At 37.4% G+C, this 23,844-nt stretch overlaps 3 protein-coding genes across 6 annotated transcripts; all 3 read right to left on the bottom strand.

Annotated features, from left to right (window-relative positions):
- Positions 1 to 284: 284 nt before the first annotated feature.
- Positions 285 to 3,821, bottom strand: LOC140005835 (uncharacterized). The gene has a single exon (XM_072046839.1). The coding sequence runs from the start codon at positions 3,819 to 3,821 to the stop codon at positions 285 to 287; it is 3,537 nt and encodes a 1,178-aa protein (XP_071902940.1).
- A 1,518-nt stretch (positions 3,822 to 5,339) lies between these two features.
- Positions 5,340 to 13,123, bottom strand: LOC113725286 (ornithine carbamoyltransferase, chloroplastic). 4 transcript variants are annotated; one of them, XM_027248367.2, is made up of 6 exons: positions 12,812 to 13,123; positions 9,444 to 9,726; positions 8,214 to 8,548; positions 7,434 to 7,565; positions 7,059 to 7,334; positions 5,340 to 5,804 (listed from the first exon to the last, which is right to left on the bottom strand). In XM_027248367.2, exons 2-6 carry the CDS (start codon positions 9,679 to 9,681, stop codon positions 5,622 to 5,624), a joined length of 1,164 nt encoding a protein of 387 aa, XP_027104168.1. In that variant the 5' UTR covers positions 9,682 to 9,726; positions 12,812 to 13,123; the 3' UTR covers positions 5,340 to 5,621. The 4 variants fall into 4 exon arrangements, with proteins under 4 accessions (XP_027104168.1, XP_027104197.1, XP_027104188.1 ...); XM_027248396.2 differs by having other exon boundaries at positions 8,214 to 8,539; positions 9,468 to 9,726; positions 12,812 to 13,119; XM_027248387.2 differs by having other exon boundaries at positions 9,468 to 9,726; positions 12,812 to 13,118.
- A 1,328-nt stretch (positions 13,124 to 14,451) lies between these two features.
- On the bottom strand, positions 14,452 to 16,748 carry LOC113725279 (large ribosomal subunit protein eL30-like). The gene is made up of 5 exons (XM_072074329.1): positions 16,535 to 16,748; positions 16,340 to 16,445; positions 15,732 to 15,833; positions 14,778 to 14,846; positions 14,452 to 14,693 (listed from the first exon to the last, which is right to left on the bottom strand). The coding sequence occupies exons 1-5, from the start codon at positions 16,553 to 16,555 to the stop codon at positions 14,653 to 14,655; spliced, it is 339 nt and encodes a 112-aa protein (XP_071930430.1). The 5' UTR covers positions 16,556 to 16,748; the 3' UTR covers positions 14,452 to 14,652.
- Between the last annotated feature and the right edge of the window lie 7,096 nt (positions 16,749 to 23,844).

Raw genomic sequence — 23,844 nt, 5'->3', positions numbered from 1 at the left:
GAGCAGCCCGGCTCCACTTCCCCCACTATTGGACGAGCCGTCCACATGTAAGATCCAGCGCTGAGTCTCGGGGGTGGACGGAGTGGGAGCCTGGATAGTAGCCGGGGTGGCCACCTGCACCTGGTCAAAAGTGAGCTCGGCAAGGAAGTCTGCGAGGGCCTGAGCTTTAATCGCCTTGCGCGGTTCATAGGATAAGTCGTATTCCCCCATCTCGATGGCCCACTTGGTGAGGCGCCCAGAGGCCTCCGGTCGTGACAAGACCTGCCGGAGCGGCTGGTCTGTCCTCAAGCAGACGTGGTGAGCCAAGAAGTAGGCTTGAGCCTTCGAGCTGCGTGAATCAAGGCTAGCACGAGCTTCTCCGCTTGAGTATATCTGGTTTCCGGACCTCGGAGAACTCGGCTGACATAATACACAGGTGTTTGGACACCTTCCTCCCTTATGAGCACGGCACTTACCGCTTCGGCGGCGGCGGACAGGTACAAGAACAACTTGTCCCCGGAGCGAGGTGAGGTGAGTGTTGGGAGGCGGCAGAGGTATTCCTTTAACTGCTCAAATGCCTTCTGACACTCCTCAGTCCAGGAGAAGTTATTGGCCTTTTTGAGAACTTTAAAAAATGGTAGGGCCTTAGATGCGGACTGCGATAGGAACCGGTTCAGGGCAGCCAACCGCCCTGTGAGCCTCTGTACATCGCGGACGCACCGAGGTGGGGACATTTCTTGAATTGCCTTCACCTTGTCTGGATTCGCTTCAATCCCTCGTCGGGAAACAAGATAGCCCAGGAACTTTCCTGAAGTGACCCCCAGGATACACTTCTTGGGATTCAACATCATTCGCGTCTTTCGAAAGACTTCCAGAACTTCTTTCAGGTCCGCAAGAAATGTGGTGGTGGTACGACTTTTGAGGAGGATATCATCCACGTAGGCCTCGACAGTTCGGCCGATCTGAACTTGGAAAGCCTGGTTTACCAAGCGTTGATACGTGGCCCCGGCGTTCTTTAGTCCGAAAGGCATTGTGGTGTAACAGTAGGTGCCTCGATCGGTGTAGAAGGCGGTCTTCTCCTGATCCTTCGGGCTCATTCCGATCTGATGGTACCCCTTAAAGGCGTCGAAAAAGCAAAGGACCTCATAGCCCATTGCTGAGTCTACCAAGGTGTCAACCTTGGGTAGTGGGTAGCAGTTCTTGGGACAGGCTTTGTTGAGGTCAGTGAAATCAACGCACATTCTCCAAGCCCCGGTATCCTTCTTTACCATGACCGGGTTGGACAGCCAGGTCGGGTACTGAACCTTCCGAATGATTTTGGCAGGGAGAAGCTTGTCCACCTCTTCTCCTACAGCTCGGCTACGCTCGGGGCCGAGGTGCCTTCTTTTTTGTTTGACCGGGCGGATCTGGGGGTCGACGTTCAGCTCATGTATCATGAGGTGATGTGGGACCCCCTGGACCTCCTCTGAGTTCCAGGCAAAGATGTCCCGGTAATCTCTGAGAAGATCCAACATCCCCTTCTTGACGAGCCTGGGTAATCGGGTACCAACTCGCACCGTCTGATCGGGTTTCGTGGGGTCCAGAGGGAACTCTTCCACTTCATCCCCAGTCTTTAGCCTTGGTGCCTTCTCAGCCCGCCGAGGATCGATGCTGTCAATCGAGAGGATATTTGACCTTCTCTCGGCCCTCACTTCGGAGGTTGAGGGAGAGGCTGCCTGTAGAGTGGCGAGGTAGCATTCTCGTGCGGCACAGACATCACTGCCGACTTCGGCCACCCCAGCAGGAGTGGGAAACTTGAAACTTAAATGATAGGTGGAGTATACTGCTCGCAGAGCATTAAATGTAGGTCGACCCAGGAGTAGATTATAGGGCGAGTCGGCTTTGACTATTACAAAGTTAACGGGGATGGTTCTGCAGTGGGGGTGATGTCCTACGGTCACCGTCAAAGTCACCATCCCTTCGGGGTGCACAATGTGTCCCCCGAATCCTACAAGGGGGGTTCTTACTGGGGTCATGGTCTCCCTGGCCAGCTTGAGGCTCTCAAAGGTGCGCAGGTACATGACGTCTACAGAACTTCCCGGGTCAACGTAGACCTTTTTCACGATATAGTTGTTGGTGAGAACTTCAATCACCAAGGCTTCATGACTGCTGGAGGCAGCTGGAACGGGGTCACTGGGTCCGTAGGTGATCACCTCGGCCAGACGAGAGCTCGACTCGGCCTGTTCCGGATTGGCTTGCCTGTAAGTCCTCTTCCGGGAGTTTTGGCTATCCCCTCCCGTCGGTCCTCCGGCGATAGTGTTGATCACCCCGGCGATATTTGGTCCGTAACCCAACCCCTGGCCTGATGATCCGTCTGGGGGAGGCCTTTTGGTTTCCCTAGGACCCTCAGGAGGTCGGCAACTGCTGCGTGAAGTCCGCCGTTCATCTCGGCGATGGTCATTTCGTCCGTCACGGCGGTTGTCCCGGCGTTGATCACCTCGGCGGATGAACTGCTTTAAGTGACCTTGTCGGATCAGGTTCTCGATCTCCCTCTTTAGATCGTTACAATCCTCCGTCTCATGCCCGATGTCCCGGTGATACAAGCAGTAGAGGTTCGAGTTCCTCTTGTCTCGGCTACCGTTCATCTTGGGGGGTGCTTTCCCGAGGTTGTGTTGTTCCATTACGGATAGCACCTGAGATCGGGAGGTATTTAGTGGAGTCAGCTCAGACTTAGGGATGGGGGCTTTCCCCTTGGAGATCCTATCGAACACACTGCGGCGGTCCCGACCAGGACTTTGGAAACCACCTCCGGCCTTTGCGTCACTTCGGCCGAGATCCTTCCCTTTCCGGGTGTCAGCTCTCGGACGAGCAGCTTGGACCTCCTTCTTCATGCGGTTGAGGTCTTCGGCTTGTATGCCCTTCTCAACCTTTGACCACAACTCGTGAAGGGTGCGGGGATATTTTTTATGAATTCCCGTATTGAATACCCCGGACACGAGCCCATGGGTGAAAGCAGCTATGGTAACCTGCTCATTGGGGTCTGGTATTTGCACACTTTCCTCATTGAACCTCTGGACGTACGACCGAAGTGACTCCTCGGGGTTCTGTTGCATACTCAACAGGTAAGCCGAGGTCCTAGTGGTGGGTCGAGAGGAGATAAACCGGTGAAGAAACCTCTCCACTAATTCCCCCAGGGTCGAAATGCTCCTAGGTTCCAAACTTGCGAACCACTTTCGAGCTGTGCCCTGGAGGAATACGGGAAAAGCCCGGCAGATGACAGGGTCAGGAATGCAGTACAGACGGAAAGCGGAGATGAAGGCATGGATGTGATCCTCAGGATCACCTCGGCCATCATAAGATTGTATTGATGGAAGTTTGAAATTTGGAGGAAGCCTTTCCTCATTGATATCGTCAGTGAAGGGTGGGGCTCTCATGTAATCCACCCCAGGTCTTCCCAAGGGCCGAGGCTCTTCCTCGGGTCGTCCCCCTAAGAGCCCTCGAGAAAAGGCCTTAGTAATAGAGGCTACCCTAGAGGTGGCCTTAGAGAAAGCCCGTTTCGACGCACTTCGGCTCAGGCGCCTTCCATCTGACTCCTCTTCGGATGAGTCTTCAGGAAACCCATCTGACTTCCTCTTGGAGGATTCGGCCTTTTGCTTGCCTTGCCTCTTGAGATATCTTCCCAATTCCTCGAAAATGTTGGGATTCTTAGTTACGAACTCGGCCATACGAGTTATGGCTTCTTCGTTCGCGGGCGGAGCCCTCGGGGGCTCCCGCCCTTCGAAAATATTCTCTGGTTGAGCTGCATTGCTTTGCTCAGCCTCTATAGTGAGAGCTTTTCTGCTCTTAGAACGCGCAGGCTTCATTTTCTAATGTTTCCACGTTCCCACAGACGGCGCCAATTGAAGAGGTGATTTTTGACCGGCCGGAGTGGGTCCTTCGGATTGAGGGAAGTTCCTGTCTCGAATGAGTCACCGCGGCGAGGTCACCTGCTAAGGTTACAAGAGGGGCTGAATCCCCCTGTATAACTCCGAAGCTTAAGTCAGTTCGAAAATAAGGAAAATAGGATAGTAGAGGAGATGAGTGTATTTTACCAGATATTGGTCCCCCCCCACTGAGTAGTGGCGTTGAGTATTTATAGGAGAGGTTTAGGAGGGGAGAACCTCCATCACAGGTCCCTAGAGATCTAATATGGTTAGTGCATCCGGAGGATTTGACTGATCTTTAGGATAAGACATGATGGGATGTCCGTCAGGTCCAGGCGGCGTGTCAGAGTATCTTTCCGTCAGGTGTCAGAGGTGCCAGGGGTCACATCCAACCTTGGTATTGAAGTCAAGCACCCAAGAGTCACCTCGGCTACGATGTTGACCGAGCTGGAGGACGGTGACCCAAGCGCGAGGCCCGAGGTGATCCTTTGGACTACCCGGGCCGAACTGACCATCCTCAGTGTACACTCCAGATATCCGGAGCAACTCGTCTGGCCAAAAATCACCTCTTCATGGTGGGTGCTATCCACAATTCTCGTTTGGTTATTTGTCTTTGATCAATTTAGGGGCAAAAAAATCAAGCGCCCTTCATCTTCTTTTTGGGGGCAAAATATATACAGAGAGAAGAAGTATGAAGTACAATTTTGTTTCTTGCAAATGCTTTGCAAGCTCAAGTTGAAGAAGTACAATTTTGTACAAAGACTTTGTTTCCTGCAATTCCTTTGCTGGCTTGCAACCTCGGGTTGATTACTCAGAATTTTATTTCCTGTCGGCTTGCAAATGCTTTTGGCCGAACAGCCTAGCAACATGACCTTTTTATTAAAGTGTGAAGGGTACAATAGGTATATCTGGTGAAAATTTGTGATAAAAAATTATTTTTCGCAAGAAACACACGCTTTTCTAGTGCATTTAATACTAACTCTTTATATTTGATGATTTCTGTCGACATTTCAAAATAATTCAAACCATAGAGCACCGATGCGTATGATATGAAACCATAGGGAACTTTTCTGTATAATAGCTATATCATAGGAGGTTTTTCTATTTTTAACTCATTTTTTTTGCCGCAATAATAACATTTATATAACCTACTTTAACTTAATGAAGAGGACGAAGAGACTAACAGAAAAAGCCACTTGAAATGACAGCTACAATCAAATAGCAATTATATAATAAAATAAGAATTGAACTTTCGACCTCCCAACGGCCCAAGAAATTATTGATTTTTTATAATGTATATGAGATAGAAAAAGTTAATTGAAAAGATTAAAATGATAGTTGAAAAACGTTTTTATGTAATTTTTCCAAATAATGTTTAGATTTTTTTTTTCAATGCGTAGTAATATTGATGGACCGTGGAGATGAATTTTAATAGGTTAAAATATATTCACAACTTCGTTTGCGAATAAGAAACCCTTTTTGTTTTCTAACCTTCTTGGTCTCAACAATCAACATCGGAAGATCCCTAAATTTCATCATCCAAGCAATAAAATATGGTTACAGAAAAGTTGAACCAGGAAAAAAAGAAAAAGTGTCACGATTGTCAGCTAAAATCTCTAACTGCAGATGACCACCCTAACTCATCATGGCTAAGTTTTCCAATTGCACCAAGAAAGAACCAGGAAAAAGGGTCGACTAAATGATATGGATCAATTGAAGTCCCTTGACAAAGAAAAAATTTCATACTCCAAGCACATGAAGCATGATGGCATTTTGTGCATGCATCCGGTTCTCAGCTTGGGGGAAGACGATGGAGTTTGGAGCTTCAATAACACCATCCGTGACCTCTACACCTCTTTCTGCCGGTAAACAATGCATAAAATAAGCTTTTGGCCCAGCTACTTTCATCAGTTCCTCATCCACCTGCGAGTAGATATCTCGTAAAAAATAAGTACATTGCATTGGATTCGTTCACTTCAGAAAAAGCATGAAGTATATGTTTGTGTTCAAATGCTTCCTGTGTTCTTCCGATTATTTCCGTTTCACAGCAACCATTATCGAAAGTAATATAACACAATCCCTTGTTTAATGGAATGCTGGAAATATCCATGTTGCTAGTTTTCTGATTAGTCCAATCTTCATTACCTTTTCTGTGTTTGCTGCAAGTATAAGTTGCTACAGAGAAATGCAAAGCCACATTGTGTTGAGGATATGCCTCGCATCCTCGACACCCCCTGCTCCCCCTCACCCACAGGGAAAAACACACACACACACACACAAAAATATTAGGCTTGTAAATTTTCAAAGCTCTTCATTTTGCCTCACATTTGCACCAACAAAAATTTTGTAAAATTCCAACCTACTCTCACATTGCCACCCATAAATATATAAAACTAGTACCACGACCATATTTGAAAAGTAAAAATACCACTTGAACAAGAAACATTTCAACAACTTCAAATCTAGAAACAAACAAAATTAATGTACTATTTGTGCACACTTTTGTTTAGTTTGTAATAATCAAAACTTAAATCATGTGGCATTGACCCTGTTGATTTGGCAACCGCACTGACTGCAGGGCAGCAGCTCTGCCATTGCAGAAAGACCATCATATAAACATGCTGGCGAAAAACATTACTAATTTAACTATGCCAATATGTTTTATCAACATCATCTCATTTGACTGATAAATATAAAAACAATTCTGCTGCATAGTCCTCATGCACATGCATTTGTAAGAGCTTCTGTGGCTGTTTTTTGAGATACAGTCGCAAAAGACACTCATCACTCTCATATTTGTTATCTTAAGTAGCTCATCCTAGCATTGTATCGTCTGAAAAGTTTAGCCGCTACCTGGCAACCCTAACAGTTAATGCCATCCAAGCCATAGAGTTCAAAAATTTGTATAACTTTAAGTTAGCAATATATTTTCCCAGTTATTCAGTTCTGCCATGTGGCTGTACTTAAATTAATGTTTTTCCTAAAGCCAAAAACATAGAACTCATTTATCTGAGAAGAATGGACACCTGCAGGTGGTAGTTAGGAATTTGACTAGTCTTATAGTCAATCACGTCTTAAAAGATGCCTTAAAATGGTAGCAAGGCTTCATATTGTGGTCTAATGTGGTCCACTTGTCAGGCTTTACAGGTCATGCAGTAAGTAATCATGATTATATACCTGGAATCCTTGAAATACTTGACGGCGATATGCAGCTTCTTCTTTTTGACCCATGCTAGCCCAAACGTCTGAATACACAACATCAGCTCCTCTAACAGCTTCTTTGGGATCATGAATTATCTCAATCTTGCTGACTCCAGTCTGTTGTGCTTTCTTAACTGTCTCCTGATCCGGTTCAAAACCTTTAGGGCAGGCACAGACAAAATGAAAAGGAACAATTGATGCCAACAACAGCCAAGAATGCACAATGTTGTTTCCGTCTCCAACATAAACAACCTGGAATATTCAATTATCCAACAAAATGAGTGATTATTGAGAAATTTAATTTACAACCAAATAAGTGCCCAGGTAAAAGAGCATATAGAAGAGGCACACCTTAGTCCCTTCCAGCTGACCAATGTGCTCAATAATGGTCAGTGCATCAGCCATAATTTGACAAGGATGATTATAATCTGTCAGGCCATTGATAACCGGAACAGTTGCATACTTAGCCAGATCAAGAATATCCTGAAGTCAGAGTGATTAAACTCAGGTAAATGTATATAATTGAATTCAGAAATCAACATTGCCCTTCTAAATAAGTGAGCTGAAGCTTTGTACATCACCCAATTCAAAATTTTGCACTGTCTTCCAGGAGCTCCTACATATGGGGGAATGTAGTTGGTTCGGACTTTTTACTTTTAACTTTTCATGTGGGTATAAAAGATAAACATTATTTTAGACTAAGCAGAACTAGCACCCTCAAAGTAAATTCACACAACAAATGGACAAAATATTATGGAAGATGATGAAAATCAACTAATGAGTTGTCAAATAGACATACAGTCTAGGGGCGAGCGGTGGGTTGGGCGGTACCCCGCAAGTGACTGGTCCCAGGTTTGAGACCTACCACTTACATTAAAAAAAAAAAAAAGGAACATACAATCTCCTGTCTCCATATTTTCAACAGAATTGGCTCAACAAGTAATTTCATTCGATGAAGATGGGAGTAGCAATGTAAAGAAAAAACAACTACTGCAGGATCATAAGGGTCATTCGAAATGCCTATCATTTATGTGGAGCAAGATTTTCTTTTCTTTAAAATTCCCACATGCAGAGAAATTTGAAGATTCTCATACAATCTAAAAAATTCGGAGAGGTGTCTCACCAGCATACCTGATGAGCAAACAAACGAGCCATAATGACATCATTATAGCCAGACAGAACACGAGCAACATCACGGGTTTCCTCCCGCTTACCCATCTGGATATCATCTGGTCCCAAGTATACAGCATGACCACCAAGCAAGTTAAACCCTGTCTCAAATGAAACTCTTGTCCTCATGGATGGCTTGGCAAAAATCATAGCCATTGTTTTACCCTTAAATGGAAGATATGTCCTCTCCCCTGATTTTATCAGTGCCTTGATCTCTTTTGCCCGTTCCAAAATATTCAAAATTGTGGCTTTCTCAAAATCATTAATGTGTAGAAAATCTTTCAGACCTGAATTAGCTGGAACAGCAGAATATCAAAAAGAACACAACTATGAAAATTTTGGACCATCATTTGGACAAATTTTGAATGTGAGACAGATCTATGCCAAGACATGATTAGCAGCATCAATCTAACTCACTTTAGGACGTTTCTAAACATTTGAAAATCCAATTTCAGAGAATGTAGTGTATCACGTGCTATCAATTTAGTTATGATTTTTATAAAAATTTGTAAAGGCCTACTACAAAATGAACAATCTGCTTGAAATGAGAATTGGCCAACTGATGGTGCTTAGAATAACAAGCATATTAAGTTCATAAATCTTTCTAGATTTTCACTCAACAATAAAAATGACATAAGAGGAAAGAAATAGAAGGCTTCCAAGTCCAAATGTACAAAAGCAGGAGGTAAACAAAACAGACTTTGAGACTCTAGAGGACTCATGATTTATCGATGCTTCCTAATGAGTTAACTGAACTAAAAAATTCATGCTAATTGAATTTATCCACAATATTTTTACAGGTAAGTAACGTTAAGAAGCATACTACATAAGCATAAAGATTTTGAATTAGAGGGGATAAACTCTACTAATTCTGAAATAAAAGGATGAAAGCATCGACTAAATAATCTACGCTTTCAGGAATGTACTCAAAACTCCAAACGCTAATAGGCTAAATTCATCAGACACACTTCAAGAGCAAAAAAGATTTCTTTCCTTTTTTTAAAATCTTAAAAAAAATGAAAAGAAACCTTTAAACCCCACTCCTTACAATCAAGAGCAATAAGTCTCCACCTCATCCCATTGCTTGAAATGTATTCAAATACAAGTCAAAAGGAAAAACCAGCCAAATATTCTACAAACAGAGAAGAACCCACAAATTTTAAATAACATAAAAGAAGACATGATCTTTACAGAATCTGAACAATGGGGCCTGACCTTTCCCGTTCACTGAAGACGAAGGTGAAGAAATAGCAGAAAAGTTGGCTTGGCAGAAGACTCGTTGACGAATTGATGGAAAGCTAACTGGGGAAACGCCAGTGAGTTGGAGAGATTGACCGGAGGGATAGAAAGAGGAAGCTGATGAGAGCGATGATGGGTCCCTTGTTGATTCAATAGAGGGCAATTGAGAGAAAAGAGCATTGGCCGCCATAGCAGTACACTAGTGTGAAGCGAGCAGAAGCTTTACTGTTCAGTCCTATTCCAGTAGAGTTGACACCAGTCAGTGTTTTAGCTTGTCAGTATCACTACTATCTTGTTAACAATAATATTAGTAAGAAGTAGGGTTGCAAACGAGCCGAGCCAAGCCGAGTCGAGTTTTGGCCTTATCGAGTCGAGCCCGACGAGCTGGCAATTTTTAAGCTCGAGCTCGAAAAAAATGAAAATAATTATTTTATTTTTTTAAAAAAATAAATAAAATAATATTTTTTCTTAATAAATAATAAAATATTAAGGATATTTATGTAATTTTACTATTAAAATAAAAATAAAAAATATATTTATATATATATATATATATTCGAGCTCGCGCTTAATGTTTTGAACTCAAGCTCGATTTTGACTCGACCAGCTCAAGCTCGATTCGTTTGCACCCCTAGTCAGAAGGTGTTTTATTATGTAATTAGGGTCTGTTTGGTTGCACTAAGAATATTGTTTAAGGAAATGTAGGGTCTGTTTAGTTGGACGGAGGAAAATATTTTCCATCGAAGTCATTTACTTGGAAAATCACTTCCTTCTCCATAATTTTCCAATGTTTGGTTATTTAGTGAAAATATTTTCCAAATTCCTTTTTTCATAATTTTCCGGTGTTTGGTTTGTCAATGAAAATATTTTCTGACTTCCTTTTTTTAGTGTTTGTTGATATGTTGCAAATGTTTTTCTATTCTCAAATCATTCATCTCATTACAAGATATTTTTAGTTTCTATCCATTATAATCATATTGCAAGGTATTTGAAGGATGAACCAAAAGAATAATGTGACAGCCCATCTAATGGTCAAGACCATCGCACACAATCACGCATGCACACACACACACACAAAAACACATACGCACACAATCGCACCCACCTACACAAATTCATAAGTACACATGTACGAGTAGGCAAGTCAAATGTAGTGGGGGTGGGGAGGGGGCCGGAGCGTTGGACTTTGAATTGATATTTGATATTGGAATGAGGCCAGAACCAATGAGAAAGCAAGAAGCTACCAGTAGTCCATTACAGGAGGAACTAGAAATAATTAAAGCTTTTGGTAAATGAAAACCAAGGGGGGTAGGGGTTTGGTGGACAAACATAAAGAGAGAGGACTTTGTGGCTGCAAGTTCAAGAGTAACTACTCCTTATTTGGTCACAGCCCACACAAGAAAACAGGCAAAATATCATTCATATGTAGCATACCATGCGAAACAACAGTTCAAAATTAAAGTAGGCACCTCCATATCTTGCTTTTTCTAAAGAAAGCATCTACTATATTCTTTCATTTTATCTCTCTCTCTCTCTCTCTCTCTCTCTCTCTCTCTCTTATGTGATAGAGACCCCTAATTTGCTGACATCTCCCTTGGACCAATTGCATTGGTACCAGATTAATCAGCACTGTTTAGGACCACTGGTAACAAGCAGTAGGTTTGCAAAATTTAATTTGGTACATATACATGTACTTTATATAGTTAAAAAAAAAAAATTATAGCCCGTCTCCTCAGTCACATGGACCTTACTCATCCTCCCAACTAATGTCCCTGTTGGATGAACCAAAAGAATAGTGTGACAGCCCATCTAATTCTAGCGTTCTAGAACTCATTTTCTGTACACAAAAGATGTAAGATTTTGTCAAGCAAAAACTGGTTTAGACCTATATAACAACATGTAGCATGTAGAGTTCTTTTGAAGCTTTAATTACAGCAGGCTTTTGCATCAGAGCAACTATCTATGAAGATAAATCCATTCAGGCATGAAAGCCCCGCAGATAGAAATTAGAACCTGGCTCTGTTCCAGTTTCCCACAATGTGAAAAGAACATCTGAAAGCTAGTGTTTCCTGATGTCACTGGAATATCAAGTGCTCTCTCTCATTGTTTTAAAAGTTTTAGACTCATTATTTTAAATGTCTAAGCAATGTGACTTTAGATTTACATGCTTTGAAAATTAGGGACATAACCCCAGCTAAATGTGTACAAGTATTACTCCTTAGAAAAACAAAAACTTTTAACTTGAAAATGCCAAAATGGGACCAGAATAAGGTTTTTTCTTGTTATTTTAGAAGTTGGAAATTGGCACTTGGAAATAAGGTCAAGTGATGGAGCAAGCAGGATACATGTGATAAATGATAAGATTAAATGATTTAGGACAGATAGAGATATCATCAGAAACAGGGAAAGGTGCTGCAACATTTCCAAAACATCTAGACATTTTAGAGAACTACGAAGCCAGGCCTTGACGGTGAACGAAGACTTTGAAAATCGCCAACCAACAAGAACTCCATCAATATATTCGTTGCTCGAGAAAAGGACCAAAGGAATTCATGAGTCTATCTGAAATTAAACGCTGATAAGTACTGCTATAAATAAAAGATTTGTGCAGCCCTTATAGAAGCTAGCATTGCTTAACAACCCAACAAGATAAACCCAGCAAGTACCTTTTTCTGTTTTAGTGATTTTGTCCCCAATTCCCCATGATGTATATGGACTATGTCCTGTGTAAGTCCAGTTTTACTTCTGGCCGCATCTTCTTCATTAAAGTACTTATTTGTGGTTTCTTGTATTTGCCAAGACGACAAACCTGAGTGATCATTTTACGACAGAGTCGTCATTGCCATTGGGTGATTCGCTTGCTGCTATGTCAAAACATTCATTGATTTGGGAATATATCCAAAGCCTTCTGTGTTTCCACGCTTATATTCCCTTTTCATTCAAGCAGCTATGGCAAGAATCAGCCCGTGGCTTCACAAACTCAAATGAATTCACTAAAACTTTTACAAATGGTCCCACCAGATTATAAGAAAAACACTACCCTACCCTACCCGGATTCCGAGCAAGTTAGAGGGTCGAGACAAAAGCGCCAAGATTAATAATCAGATTCCAAGAATCATAAAACCCCTAATACTCAGCAGCCAAATTAATTCATTACCATCAATCATATCAAATGTAACCCTAATCAGGTAAGAACAAACTAAAACAAAAGCAACCCACAAAAATTCATTCAAATCCAACTTCAAGAATCCACACCAGTAATTCTAGACAATTTTTCAAAGGAAAAGGGAGGGAAAAAAACTAATGCAAGACCATCATACCTCTGGAAATACTTGAGGGAGTCTTCACCCTTGTTGGAGGTGCTGTTGCAGGAACGGGGATGAGATGTCGCTGGAGATGGTTTGCTGAGGTAGCCAATGGCTGCTGACTTGCTGTTGCAGGTACACAAACCCTTTGAGTTCAAAATAGAGTAATAACAGATTATATTACACTAAATGAGTTGTGTGTCTAAGTTAATTTTGTGACTGTAACAACGAAGGAATTCATGGTAAGACCAAACTGTGTGTTCTTAAAATGATTTATATCGAACAAAATGCTAATCATGTCTGAAAGTTTTAAACAACACTCTAAATTAAATCTTAAAATAATTCAACTTTTAATTCAGCAGTGCTGGTTTTTATGTTCTAGACTCGATCCTTCTTAACGAAGTAACTATACAGTGCCGGAGGATCTTGACGGTTGACTCTGATAGGTAATTTTGAAGGTCTCTCTTATGCTATGTTGGATAAATATAAATATAAATAAAGAGTGCAACAAATGTTACGAAACAATTAAAAGTATGGATGTCCCTTTGTATTCCCAAGAGGATTAATTCATGATTTATGATTACATTATGTATAGAAGTTACAATTCATAATTATATTTATGTAGTGGAGAAACCGTTTCATAGGTTTCTTCACATTCTTGTAATAATGGGTGTTTAATAGGATTGATGTTCCTTTAATCTTGTAGTACATATATATAGAGGTACATTGACACCCTTTGTAAGGACTTTTGTATCTTGTTGAAATATAAGAATATCATTCTCCCTTTCTCTACTCCTTTCTCTAATACTTCTTCAATTCCTATTATAGTATCTTCATTTTATTAGTTTTATAACAACAAACCCTTTTTCGGAGGTTTATTCAAAGAGGGAGTAGGGGTAATTGGGTAAAATTACCATCCCATGTTCATCTTCATCCATCCTTCACAAAATTAAATACACATCCCATTTTCTAAAATGGAAAGTACGAGTAAAATTAAGCTGTCTTCAGATTCTCGATTCAATTTGGCATGAATATTTGGAACATGTGCCTGGGATTTGGATAAAATGAAAAATTTTCGTTTACTTCATCCAAAATCAGGATCGCACAACAAAAGCCAGTAAATATTGTGCTTTTATGCATGTAGATCTAATTAAACACTAATCAGTCGAGGCTTGGAGTAAAAATTAAGCCGCCACTTATTGTTGCATTAAAGTGTACCAAATCACTCAAAATATATTTTTTAAATGAATAAAACTCTTTTTAAACGATTATTTTGAGCTAAAACTGTCACATATTTTAAATACCATTTTTTAGACCCTTTCTTCTTATTTATCCTCTAAAATAAAAAATTAATTAATCAAAATCCATTTTTTCTATTATAAAATAATTTTATTTTTAACAATGGGGCGCAACAGCAATTCTTTCCACGTTAAACATATTGTTATGATCGTGAAGCAGCTGCCTCAAAATCAAACTATCACCGCACTTTAAACGCGAGTGAAAATGCACTAACAATTCTTTGGGACGCCTAAATCAATGCGCAGGAAGTCGACATTTGACAGCTGAGATTAATACACTAATGTTGAACACTTTGAAAGTTCGTGGCCAAAATTAAATGCCAAATGAAAAACTGACGGTCCACAAAGCATCACAAATAACCAAAATTTCAGTTTTTCAGTTTTAACATCATAGGGAACACGTTCTCATTAACATCAAAACTTTCTCAGAGGTCGTCTTAAAAAGTGGCAAACCACATCTACACTGCAATGCTTTTCCATCAGAGAAAAATATAAAATGTGTCAAAAGAATCCGACAACTGCCTATCTTGGTGATATCTTTTACCCCCTAGAACTTTATCATTGGTCACCAGGCATGCTCTTAATGATATCGGAATCACCTGAAATGATCATGAATTGGAACATATCAGAAGATTGTTGGACAAAATAACAGACAACACTTGTAAAAGTAAACAAATGTATACCTGGATCAATAACGCTGAGGCAGCACACCCTGAAATATTTACCACAAGCAGTCCCCAAATCGACATTGTCTGAACAAAAGAATATTGAGCACACAAAATGAGACTATAAGAAATAAAAACTACAAATACAGATTTGCAGACCAAGCGAGACCATGTTGCAGTGAAAGTAAAGGCAGCAGCATATACAGCCAGAGAAAGTGCTTCCGACCCCACACCACCTCCTCCTAACCCCCAACCAACTGAAATGGTTGACTACATCGAATGAATGATTGCACTGTATTCAGTCATTTCTATCTCTTCTCAGGGAGGGTATAGATGATAAACAACTCAGTCCCTGAACTGCGATCATATTCGCAAATCATTACAGGTCTGTAGAGCTCATCATTCTTATTCAGTACCCCAACAGCAAAGAATAAAAAGCCAAAAATAAGACTTAATTGAATACAAATTTATTAAGCTTATTAACCAGAAATCTATATCTTATGTTCATATCTATATATAATGTCAAATGAGTATAGCTGCGCCTGTGTTCTCCAAACACAATGTGCAAGGTGATGGAGGAGAGATTAAGAAAGAGCAGCACACTCAATTTTGCTTCAAGGGAACGAGTCGATCAGAAACAAATTGATCCTGCCGACCAGATAGCGAAGCCCCCACAACATACAGGTACTTGTGGGGAAAGATTACTAACTAAATATATCTTTGGAAAAAGTTACTGACAAACCACATACACGCTAACTAGCAGAATGTCATAATGCGGCGACATACATTACAAAAGAAGACATGACAAAATTAGAAGAGGAGATAATATTCAATCCAGTGAGCCAAGATGTAACAAATACAAGTACTTCTGCCAATCCAATAGACATGAAGGTTAAGAGCACCAAATAACAGAAAAAACAGTTGATTACAACCTTGTACAAGAAAAAAGGCATTAAACGCAGTGGTACTTACTCCCATTGTAATGGTGGACTCCAACCTTCGCCAACATAGCATAGTACTCTATCTCGGACTTCCTAAGAGGAGGGCAGTTGTTTGCAATAATAATCAGCTTCCCTGTCAAACAAACACCAAAAAACATGTTAAAGTTGCCCTCAATAAACACAATGACTTGCTAAATGCACATAACTATATTGATACCTAGTCAACAAACAAGTACCAGGAAAACATTTTTCATCTTCAAATCAGATCGAATTCTGGATACCTACAATCCCCTCACTCATCTCTCATAACTAAAATCTCAGCTCACGAAGGTGAAAATGAAACTCATTAAACTATTGGCCAACGAATACACAAATCCACACCTAACCACAGAGAAACACATTTCAAATTTACTTCAATCCCTCAAATTTCAACCAACAGTTGCTCATTCGTTCTTTAACATTAGCACCAGTACATCACACGAGCCAGTAAAAAACCAACAGATGCAACCAAAACCAAATTCACTACAACTATAAAAACTCAAACTCACCTACATATATAACCAAATCACTTCTATCCTATCATTTCATACTAAAATTATACTGCAAATTAGAACCAAAATAACAGAGTTTTTATTTCACCTTTGGAGCTTCTGAGAGACTTGAGAACAGTCTTATACCCCAAGGTATACTTGCCGCTCTTCATCACCAGAGCCAGCCTATTGTTAATACTCTCATGAGTCTTCTTCTGCAATTCATTACCATCACAGAGAATTCAATCATATTTTCTTCAAAAATATCAAAATCAATTACCAAAATTAATGTAGGAATTCTTACGGTTTTTTTGGTGGTGACCATTTTGGACGAATTGATCGATGGCTGGCCGGCCGCTGTCGAGAAAGAAGGATCGGAGGAGAAATCAGATGCGTCTATAAGCGGCCGATGAAACAAACCCTAGAATTATTAGAGAAAGCTTGAAAGTATATAATGGAGGAGCTCTACGCTGGTTAGGGTTTTAGTCAGTTTGCCATTGAGCATGGGCTTGGGCCTTGCCAAATTGGGCTGCATTTTTTGGTTTCTATACATGTGTTACTTTGTCAAGTTGCAAGAGTGCTTCAAGTGTGACGGTGCTATTTATGGAATGAATAACTAGAGGTGGCAAATCAACCCACTTAACTAAATTTATCAATACCCGTTCATGAATAGATGGGTATGAGTATCTTAAATTTTTATATATGAGTATAAATGGGTTATCCAATAATATCCATTTAATAAATGAATATTATTAGGTAACCCATCAAATCCAATTAATCCATTTAGAATTCTTTTCCCCCAAGTCTCTTCTTTTCCCCCACCTTTTTTTTTAAATATTTCATTTTGTCGTGATGTTAACTACTTTTATTTCATCATCATCATCATCATCATCATCATCATCATTATTATTATTATTATTATTATTTGTTGGTTTTATCTTATTATTTTATTTTCTCTTAGTTTGTTAACTTGCACATTTTTTAGCATTACTAATTTATGATAAATTTTAATCTATTTTCTTATCTTTATAAAATGAAATTTTAAATTTATATATGAAAAAAATGTTAGGGGTTCAAAATTTTTGGATTAACTTTTTATATTAATTTTTATAGTACTTAGTTCAAATTTTTATATTCTTATTATTCAATTATTAAATAATAGGTAATTTTGTGACAGAGTATAAATGAAAAAAAATTGGTAATTAAGTTCATTGAACATTATAAGTAAATATTTAAAACTAATGATTGGTACAAAGAGTGGTATAAATTGATAATTTAGTTTGCAAAAATGAATTTAAATGAGTTTACAAAAAATTAAAATAAATGGGTTATAAATGGATAATTGGATTACCCAATTCATTTTTTGACTTACCCATTTATACCCATCTAATTAAATGGATATAAATGAGTTGACTCACTTATATCCATTACCCATTTTATCCAATCCAAACCCGTCCAAGTCACCCATTTTGACACCTCTATGAATAACTAGTGATAAGGGTACATCTAATGTACGTGCAATTGTAATTGAGGAACAATCACATTTTATACCAAAGAATTTAGTATAGAATTTTCATAAATGAAAAATTAAACTTTGATCTTTTAAAAGTTTTTTAATAGAATTTTAATTAATTTGGTGGTTACAATTATGGGTGATTATGAGTGCAAATTAGTTGTAAGTACATTGATTGATAATACAGGCAACATGCAATCGGATGATAAAAGTATAATTTAGTCATTGTGAGGGTAAAGTTGAAAATTCAAAAAGTGACAAAAAATTTTACATCAAACTTAATGTTCCCCCTTCATATACAATATAGATAACATATGGAAGATTAACCCTTTTTTTGTAATGAAAAGAAGAATAACCTTTTTTGGCTACGTATGTAACATATATACATATATATATAAGGCATGTGTAAGTAACATATACACACACACACACACACACACACACACACACATATATATATAAGGCCATCCAAAAAAGGTGGGAAAATAGAAAGAAGAAAAATCCCAAAAATAGGTTTATTGAGTGATGAGATTAATAGAGGAAAGAATGGTTTGGGTGATAGTAGGGGAAAGAATGTAAGTAAAAAATTTCAATTTCGAGACCTCCCACTTACAAGAAAATTACAAAAGAAAAAAAAGAATGACATAAATGAATGAATGTTTTCCGTTAAAGGGGTGGAAAAATGAAAGTTTCAAGTTTGGTATATTTTTACAATTATTTTTATGACTATATACATCATTGAATTTTGACATTAGAGTCCTGTTCATCACTTAAATTTAATGAAATCAGATCTTAACATATTCACAATTTGTTAACCAAATGTTTAACATCTAAATTAATTAAGTAATATTGAATTTTGTAGGCAAAACTTGCTTCTAAAATTATGGCCCTGTTTGATAATCTAGTTTAGCATTTAAATTTAATGGATTCAGAGTTTAATATATTCAGACTGTTTGATAACAAACAATTAAACATATGAATTAATTAAGTAGCACTGAATTTCCTAAGTAAAACTTGTTTCCAAAATTAAGTGATAAACTGTTCACTTATCACTGAATGTGATATGCACTCAAATGTATTATATTTAAATTTAACAATTCAATAATTTAATATATTTAGACTTCAAATTTCAGATTTCAAACTTTATTTTTATCTAACGCATCCTAAGTGATAAACTATTCACTTATCACTGAGAACCCCGTTTGGGGTTGTAGTAATTTATTAAGAAGTACTTCTTTAATAGAGTTTTTAATAAAAGTACTTATCAATTGCTTAAGTGATTTTAAATATATTGAGAGATATAATTCAATAAGTATTTATTGTATTGGATAATGAGTAATTTAAAAATTTTTAGAAGTGTTTATCTCTTTATTTGGTTCATAATATTAGATAAGATGATTAAATTTGATGTTTTATTTTTTAAATCACAAAAACTACTCTAAAAGTACCAAATTTGAGTTTTTGTTAAATGTGTTTTTAACATCAAAAACTTTACTTCTAATTTTATGGAATGATATTTACCAAACACTTTTAAAACATTTTTAGCACCAAAAAGTATTTTTTTACCAAAAGTACCGCAACCCCAAACGAAGCCTAAATGTGATATATAATCAAATGTATTATATTTAGATCCTATTTGATAACCCAATTCATCACTTAAATTTAATGAATTATGATCTTAATATATTCAAATTGTTTGATAACAAAAAATTGAATATCTGAATTAATTAAATAACACTAAATTTTCTAGTCAAAACTTGCTCTCGAAATTAAATGATAAACTATTCACTTTTCACTAAATATGATATATACTCAAATATATTAGATTTAATACTTAACAATTCAATAATTTAATGGATTTAGATTTGAGATTTCAGATTTTAGACGTCAATTTTATCAAACGCATCTTTAGTACTTAACAATTCAATAACTTAATAAATTTAGACTTCAAATTTCAGATTTCAAATTTCAATTTTATCAAACGCACCCTAACTTAAAAAATTTCAAAAAAATATGTCCAATTAAAAAATAATGCATTTTGATTTACTTCTTTTATTACATGTTTTTTGGTTGACAAATGATAATTATGTTCATCCAAGTTGCAGAATCATTTGTTTTTGTCTCAATTCTTCATTGTTTACATTAATATATGTTTAGTAGTACTTTTTTGGGAAAACTATACAAATCATCCCCTATATATCGTGTATGATAAAATTTAGTCTCTCATAATGTAAGTTAGGATTTGCCTATGCCTTAACATAGTATTTTTTTTATTTATTGTGAATTTATATACATATAAATAATTTATATACAAAAAATAACAACAATCCTACATATTCATCTAATATTTACTTTTAAAATTTAATGTATTTTAAACGTTCAATTATTTACTAATTTTTAAAAATATGTTTACATACTTTCACTATAATATGATAGTATAATCAAATCTTGTATCCCATATCAAAATTTTGATAGATATTCTTTTTCTACAAATACTCTTTTAGATAATTTAAATTTTTATAATGACTATAAATCTAGAACTATATATTCATACTTAATTAAGTAGAAAAAAATTCAGCAACTCATTTTTCTTCATCAATAAATATTTAGTTTTCAACAATATTGATAAATCTATCAGTGTAATAATTAATTCTCTTTTTCACACTAAATTAATTTAAAATTCAAGGAAGAAATGATGAATAACTTGAATACTAATCAACGATACGATGGTAAAAGCAAGTAATTTGGGATATGTAAGATTTCAATATGATTAAAGAATTAATTTGGGATATGTAAGATTTTAATAACTATGATTTGAAAAAGATTTTACTATAGTTCGATATGTAATAATTTGATAAAAAGCAAAATCATTAAGATAAGATTAGTTGTCTTTTTAAAACAATATCATTAAGTTAAGATTAGTTATTTTTTAAAGTTATTTTCAAATTAGAGATAATTTTTAAACATATAATATAATCCAAATAGGATTTAATATGGGTAAAACCCAAGTAATCCGTTAATTCTCTTCAATTAGATATGCCATGTAAGAGTGAGAAACAATTCTGATTAAAATAATTAGTTTCATATATATGTATATATATTTATTTATATAAATGAGCGATTTTAGTCCCTAACATAAAAAAAAGTGATTTTTTGCCCTTTAATGCCTTTTTAGTAAATTTTAATCGGAATGTGCTTGGAATCCACCACGTGCTCCAAATTTAAAGGGTATATTTAGTAAATCAATTATAGCATCGACCCAAATGTAAAGGACCTATTTTTTCCCATCTTCTTTTTTCCAAATAGGGACAAAACTGAAAACACCTACTCAATCAATTTTTTCTCCCAAATATTCATTTTTCTTTCAAACTCTAAATGAAACTGCAAGTGAAGCTAAACTTAAAACAAAAACCAAAGGCCCATTTATTAGTGATAATAACAGCAGTAGGGACAACAAATAATGGCAGTGGCATTTGACAACGAACATAAGAAGTGGATTAATGAATTGAATTGAATCAAAATGCTGGCATACATATTGTTAGGGCTCACCATAATGGATGATGGCGAAAACCTTGGCCTCAACAGAAGCTTCCTCTTGGACAACAATCGAAAGCACATCATCCATTGCAACCTTTGTTGTCGACTACATTCTACTACTATAGCATCAACCACCACCACCACCACTAATAGAACCACTATGCCATGCTGCGCGTAAAAAGGTTTACAGCATTCTTGCTCTCAAGATGCCCACTACTACTGGTATTTATTCATATTTTCTCAAATTCTTTGAATTTCACATCAATATCGATTTTGTTATCAATAGAAAACAATTGTTCCTTCTTGATTTTACTGATTCATAACTTGTTTATTCATTTGGATTTTTCCCTAGGGCTTGGGGGGTTTTCGATTGTTGCCTAATTACTGGAAAAAAAAATTGGGATGTGAATTAATTGGTACACCATCATTTTATAGCAGCAAATAATTATTAGTAGCACCATTCATGACGATTATTCACTAGTGAATTTTGAGCAAGCCATAAAATATAGGAAAAATAAAGATTACTTTGTAATTAGTTACATTGTAATTTGACTGAACAATTTTCCACGAAAATCATCTAGTGGGTACATCAGTTGCAATGGAAGAAAAGGTGGAAAGATGCAAATGAAAACATGTTTCCCATTCAAATAGGATTTTATTTCCTAGCCAAAAAACCAAGTTCCATTTTCTGGTGATATTTCTAACTTGGGCAATTAGAATGGGCGAATTTCTCTAGATATTGTTCGAACAAGAATTCATCGCAAAAATGGTGTTTATTGAGTTAGGGTGCTAATATAAGGGTCGACGCAATTGGCAATTGAAGCGCCATCGCAAAATTGATTTAAGTCTTTTTTTTTCCTGCTGGAGGAACAAAAAAGAATAAAAAATTTTTGAAAAGGTTTCACCATGTGCCATATGACATGTGGCGAATTTTTTTAAAAAAATTGTCATCGTCGCATCCGAGCTAGATACAACGACCTTTTTTAAATTTTCAAATAAGTATTTTAAATTTTGGGCAAATTATCCAATTGACCCTTTAACTCTTTGTCTAGGTAAAATTAAGCCACTCATCTATTTTTTTTCTGACTTTAAGCCCTTGAACTTGTAAAACTGGTAAACCGTGGCCCTTTTAGCCAGTTTCTCTGGTTTTGCAACCGGAGGACCAATTCACACGAATGCAACTGTGCTTCTTTAAAGGGCATTTTTGTCCGCATATTCTAAACAAAAAGCGCACAACTCCTCCCTCCCTCCATTTTCCTAACCCAACCCTACCCAACTGCTAGTCGAAACTTCACAGCAACAATGGAAGCAACAATAGAGTGGCAAGAGAAAAGGTTTCTTACATTTTCCTTATCCATTTTCATCTTCCCTTAAGGATCTTTGCGGAGGGAGAAGAGCAAGAGAGAATCAGCACTGTCGGCTTTGGGTATCATCGACATTGAAGCAACAAGGAGTTGCAAATCAGGCCAGAAAATCATCGACATTGAAGCAAGAGAGAAGTCTGAAAGGAAAAAAAAAAGGGGAGAAGGTAAAAGCTTTGTGAAGGGAAGGAAAAAATGCGCAAATATCGCGGCCCTCTGCTTCCTACTTGTCGTTGCGGTAAAGTCACGAAGATGATTACTTCTTGGACTGATAGAAATCCAGGAAGAAGGTACGCCGTTTGCTCAGAAGAAATTGGTGGCTGCGGGTATTGGAATTGGGTTGACGACGAGATGTGCCATCGTTCTATTGAGATGATACCAGGCCTTCTAAGGAGGATCAATGCAACAGAAAATCAAAAAGACGAATTTGAAACTGCAGCCGCAAGATTCGAGGCAAAAGCTGCCAAGTTGAAGGCAAAATTGAGAGAAACAGAGAAGCAGCTGCGGTGGCAGAAATGGTTGAACAAGTTGCTTGTAAGGGTTTTTGTGGTAAGTTGGTTGGTTGCTGTAATAATGGTGCTTACAGAGAAAAAAATTGCAGGTGGAGTCTCTCTTGGGATGCTCCAAATTGGGAATAAATGTAATGGGATTATGCAAATTGAAGAGGATACATGAAGGACAGTGTGTAAGTGTAACATATTACCATCGGTACTGTCAGTTTTGAGAACCATGGATGGAGCAAATGGATCTATGGTGTATGATGCAGATGGTTAGGGAGAAGTATATTGTATTGTTTAGCTTAAACAAGTCTTTGTTGTACCCACAGATTAGTGTGAAAGTATGGTTGAACCCAATCAATGCTAACTGTAATTTTCGGCAAGTAATGTGATGAGAATTATTTATCCCAATTCGCATGTCATGGGCTTTGTTGGATTTATTTGATTTATCTAGTCAACAAAAACTGCTATACCAAACCATACAAATATAAGATAGCAACTGCATAACATTAGAATATAATTAACAAAAGGAAATTACAATGGTGTTTGCCTGTAAATACAGTCAACAATCACTTTCATAGGAAACAGACAAATACACAAAAAGCAGTGACCTGTGTCCATCTAACTAAATACCAAGCACAGGCACATGCTTTGATTCCCCACAAAAGCCTATTCAAAAAAATATCATTTATAGTTTCAACATTCT

The sequence above is a fragment of the Coffea arabica genome, chromosome 1c, assembly GCF_036785885.1.
Source record: "Coffea arabica cultivar ET-39 chromosome 1c, Coffea Arabica ET-39 HiFi, whole genome shotgun sequence".
Lineage (NCBI taxonomy): Eukaryota > Viridiplantae > Streptophyta > Magnoliopsida > Gentianales > Rubiaceae > Coffea > Coffea arabica.
This window is presented reverse-complemented; position numbering and strand designations above follow the sequence as displayed.

Coding starts and splice junctions, on each gene's coding strand:
- LOC113725279 (XM_072074329.1), bottom strand. CDS start 16,555: ATGGTCACCACCAAAAAAACC. Junction 14,847..15,731: donor AGTCCACCATTACAATGGGA/GTAAGTACCACT, acceptor TCTTTTGTTCAG/ACAATGTCGATTTGGGGACT. Junction 14,694..14,777: donor CCTCAGCGTTATTGATCCAG/GTATACATTTGT, acceptor TGATCATTTCAG/GTGATTCCGATATCATTAAG.
- LOC113725286 (XM_027248367.2), bottom strand. CDS start 9,681: ATGGCGGCCAATGCTCTTTTCTCTCAATTGCCCTCTATTGAATCAACA. Junction 7,566..8,213: donor CTCGTTTGTTTGCTCATCAG/GTATGCTGGTGA, acceptor CTCTGACTTCAG/GATATTCTTGATCTGGCTAA. Junction 7,335..7,433: donor GTCAGCTGGAAGGGACTAAG/GTGTGCCTCTTC, acceptor TGAATATTCCAG/GTTGTTTATGTTGGAGACGG.
- LOC140005835 (XM_072046839.1), bottom strand. CDS start 3,821: ATGAAGCCTGCGCGTTCTAAGAGCAGAAAAGCTCTCACTATAGAGGCT.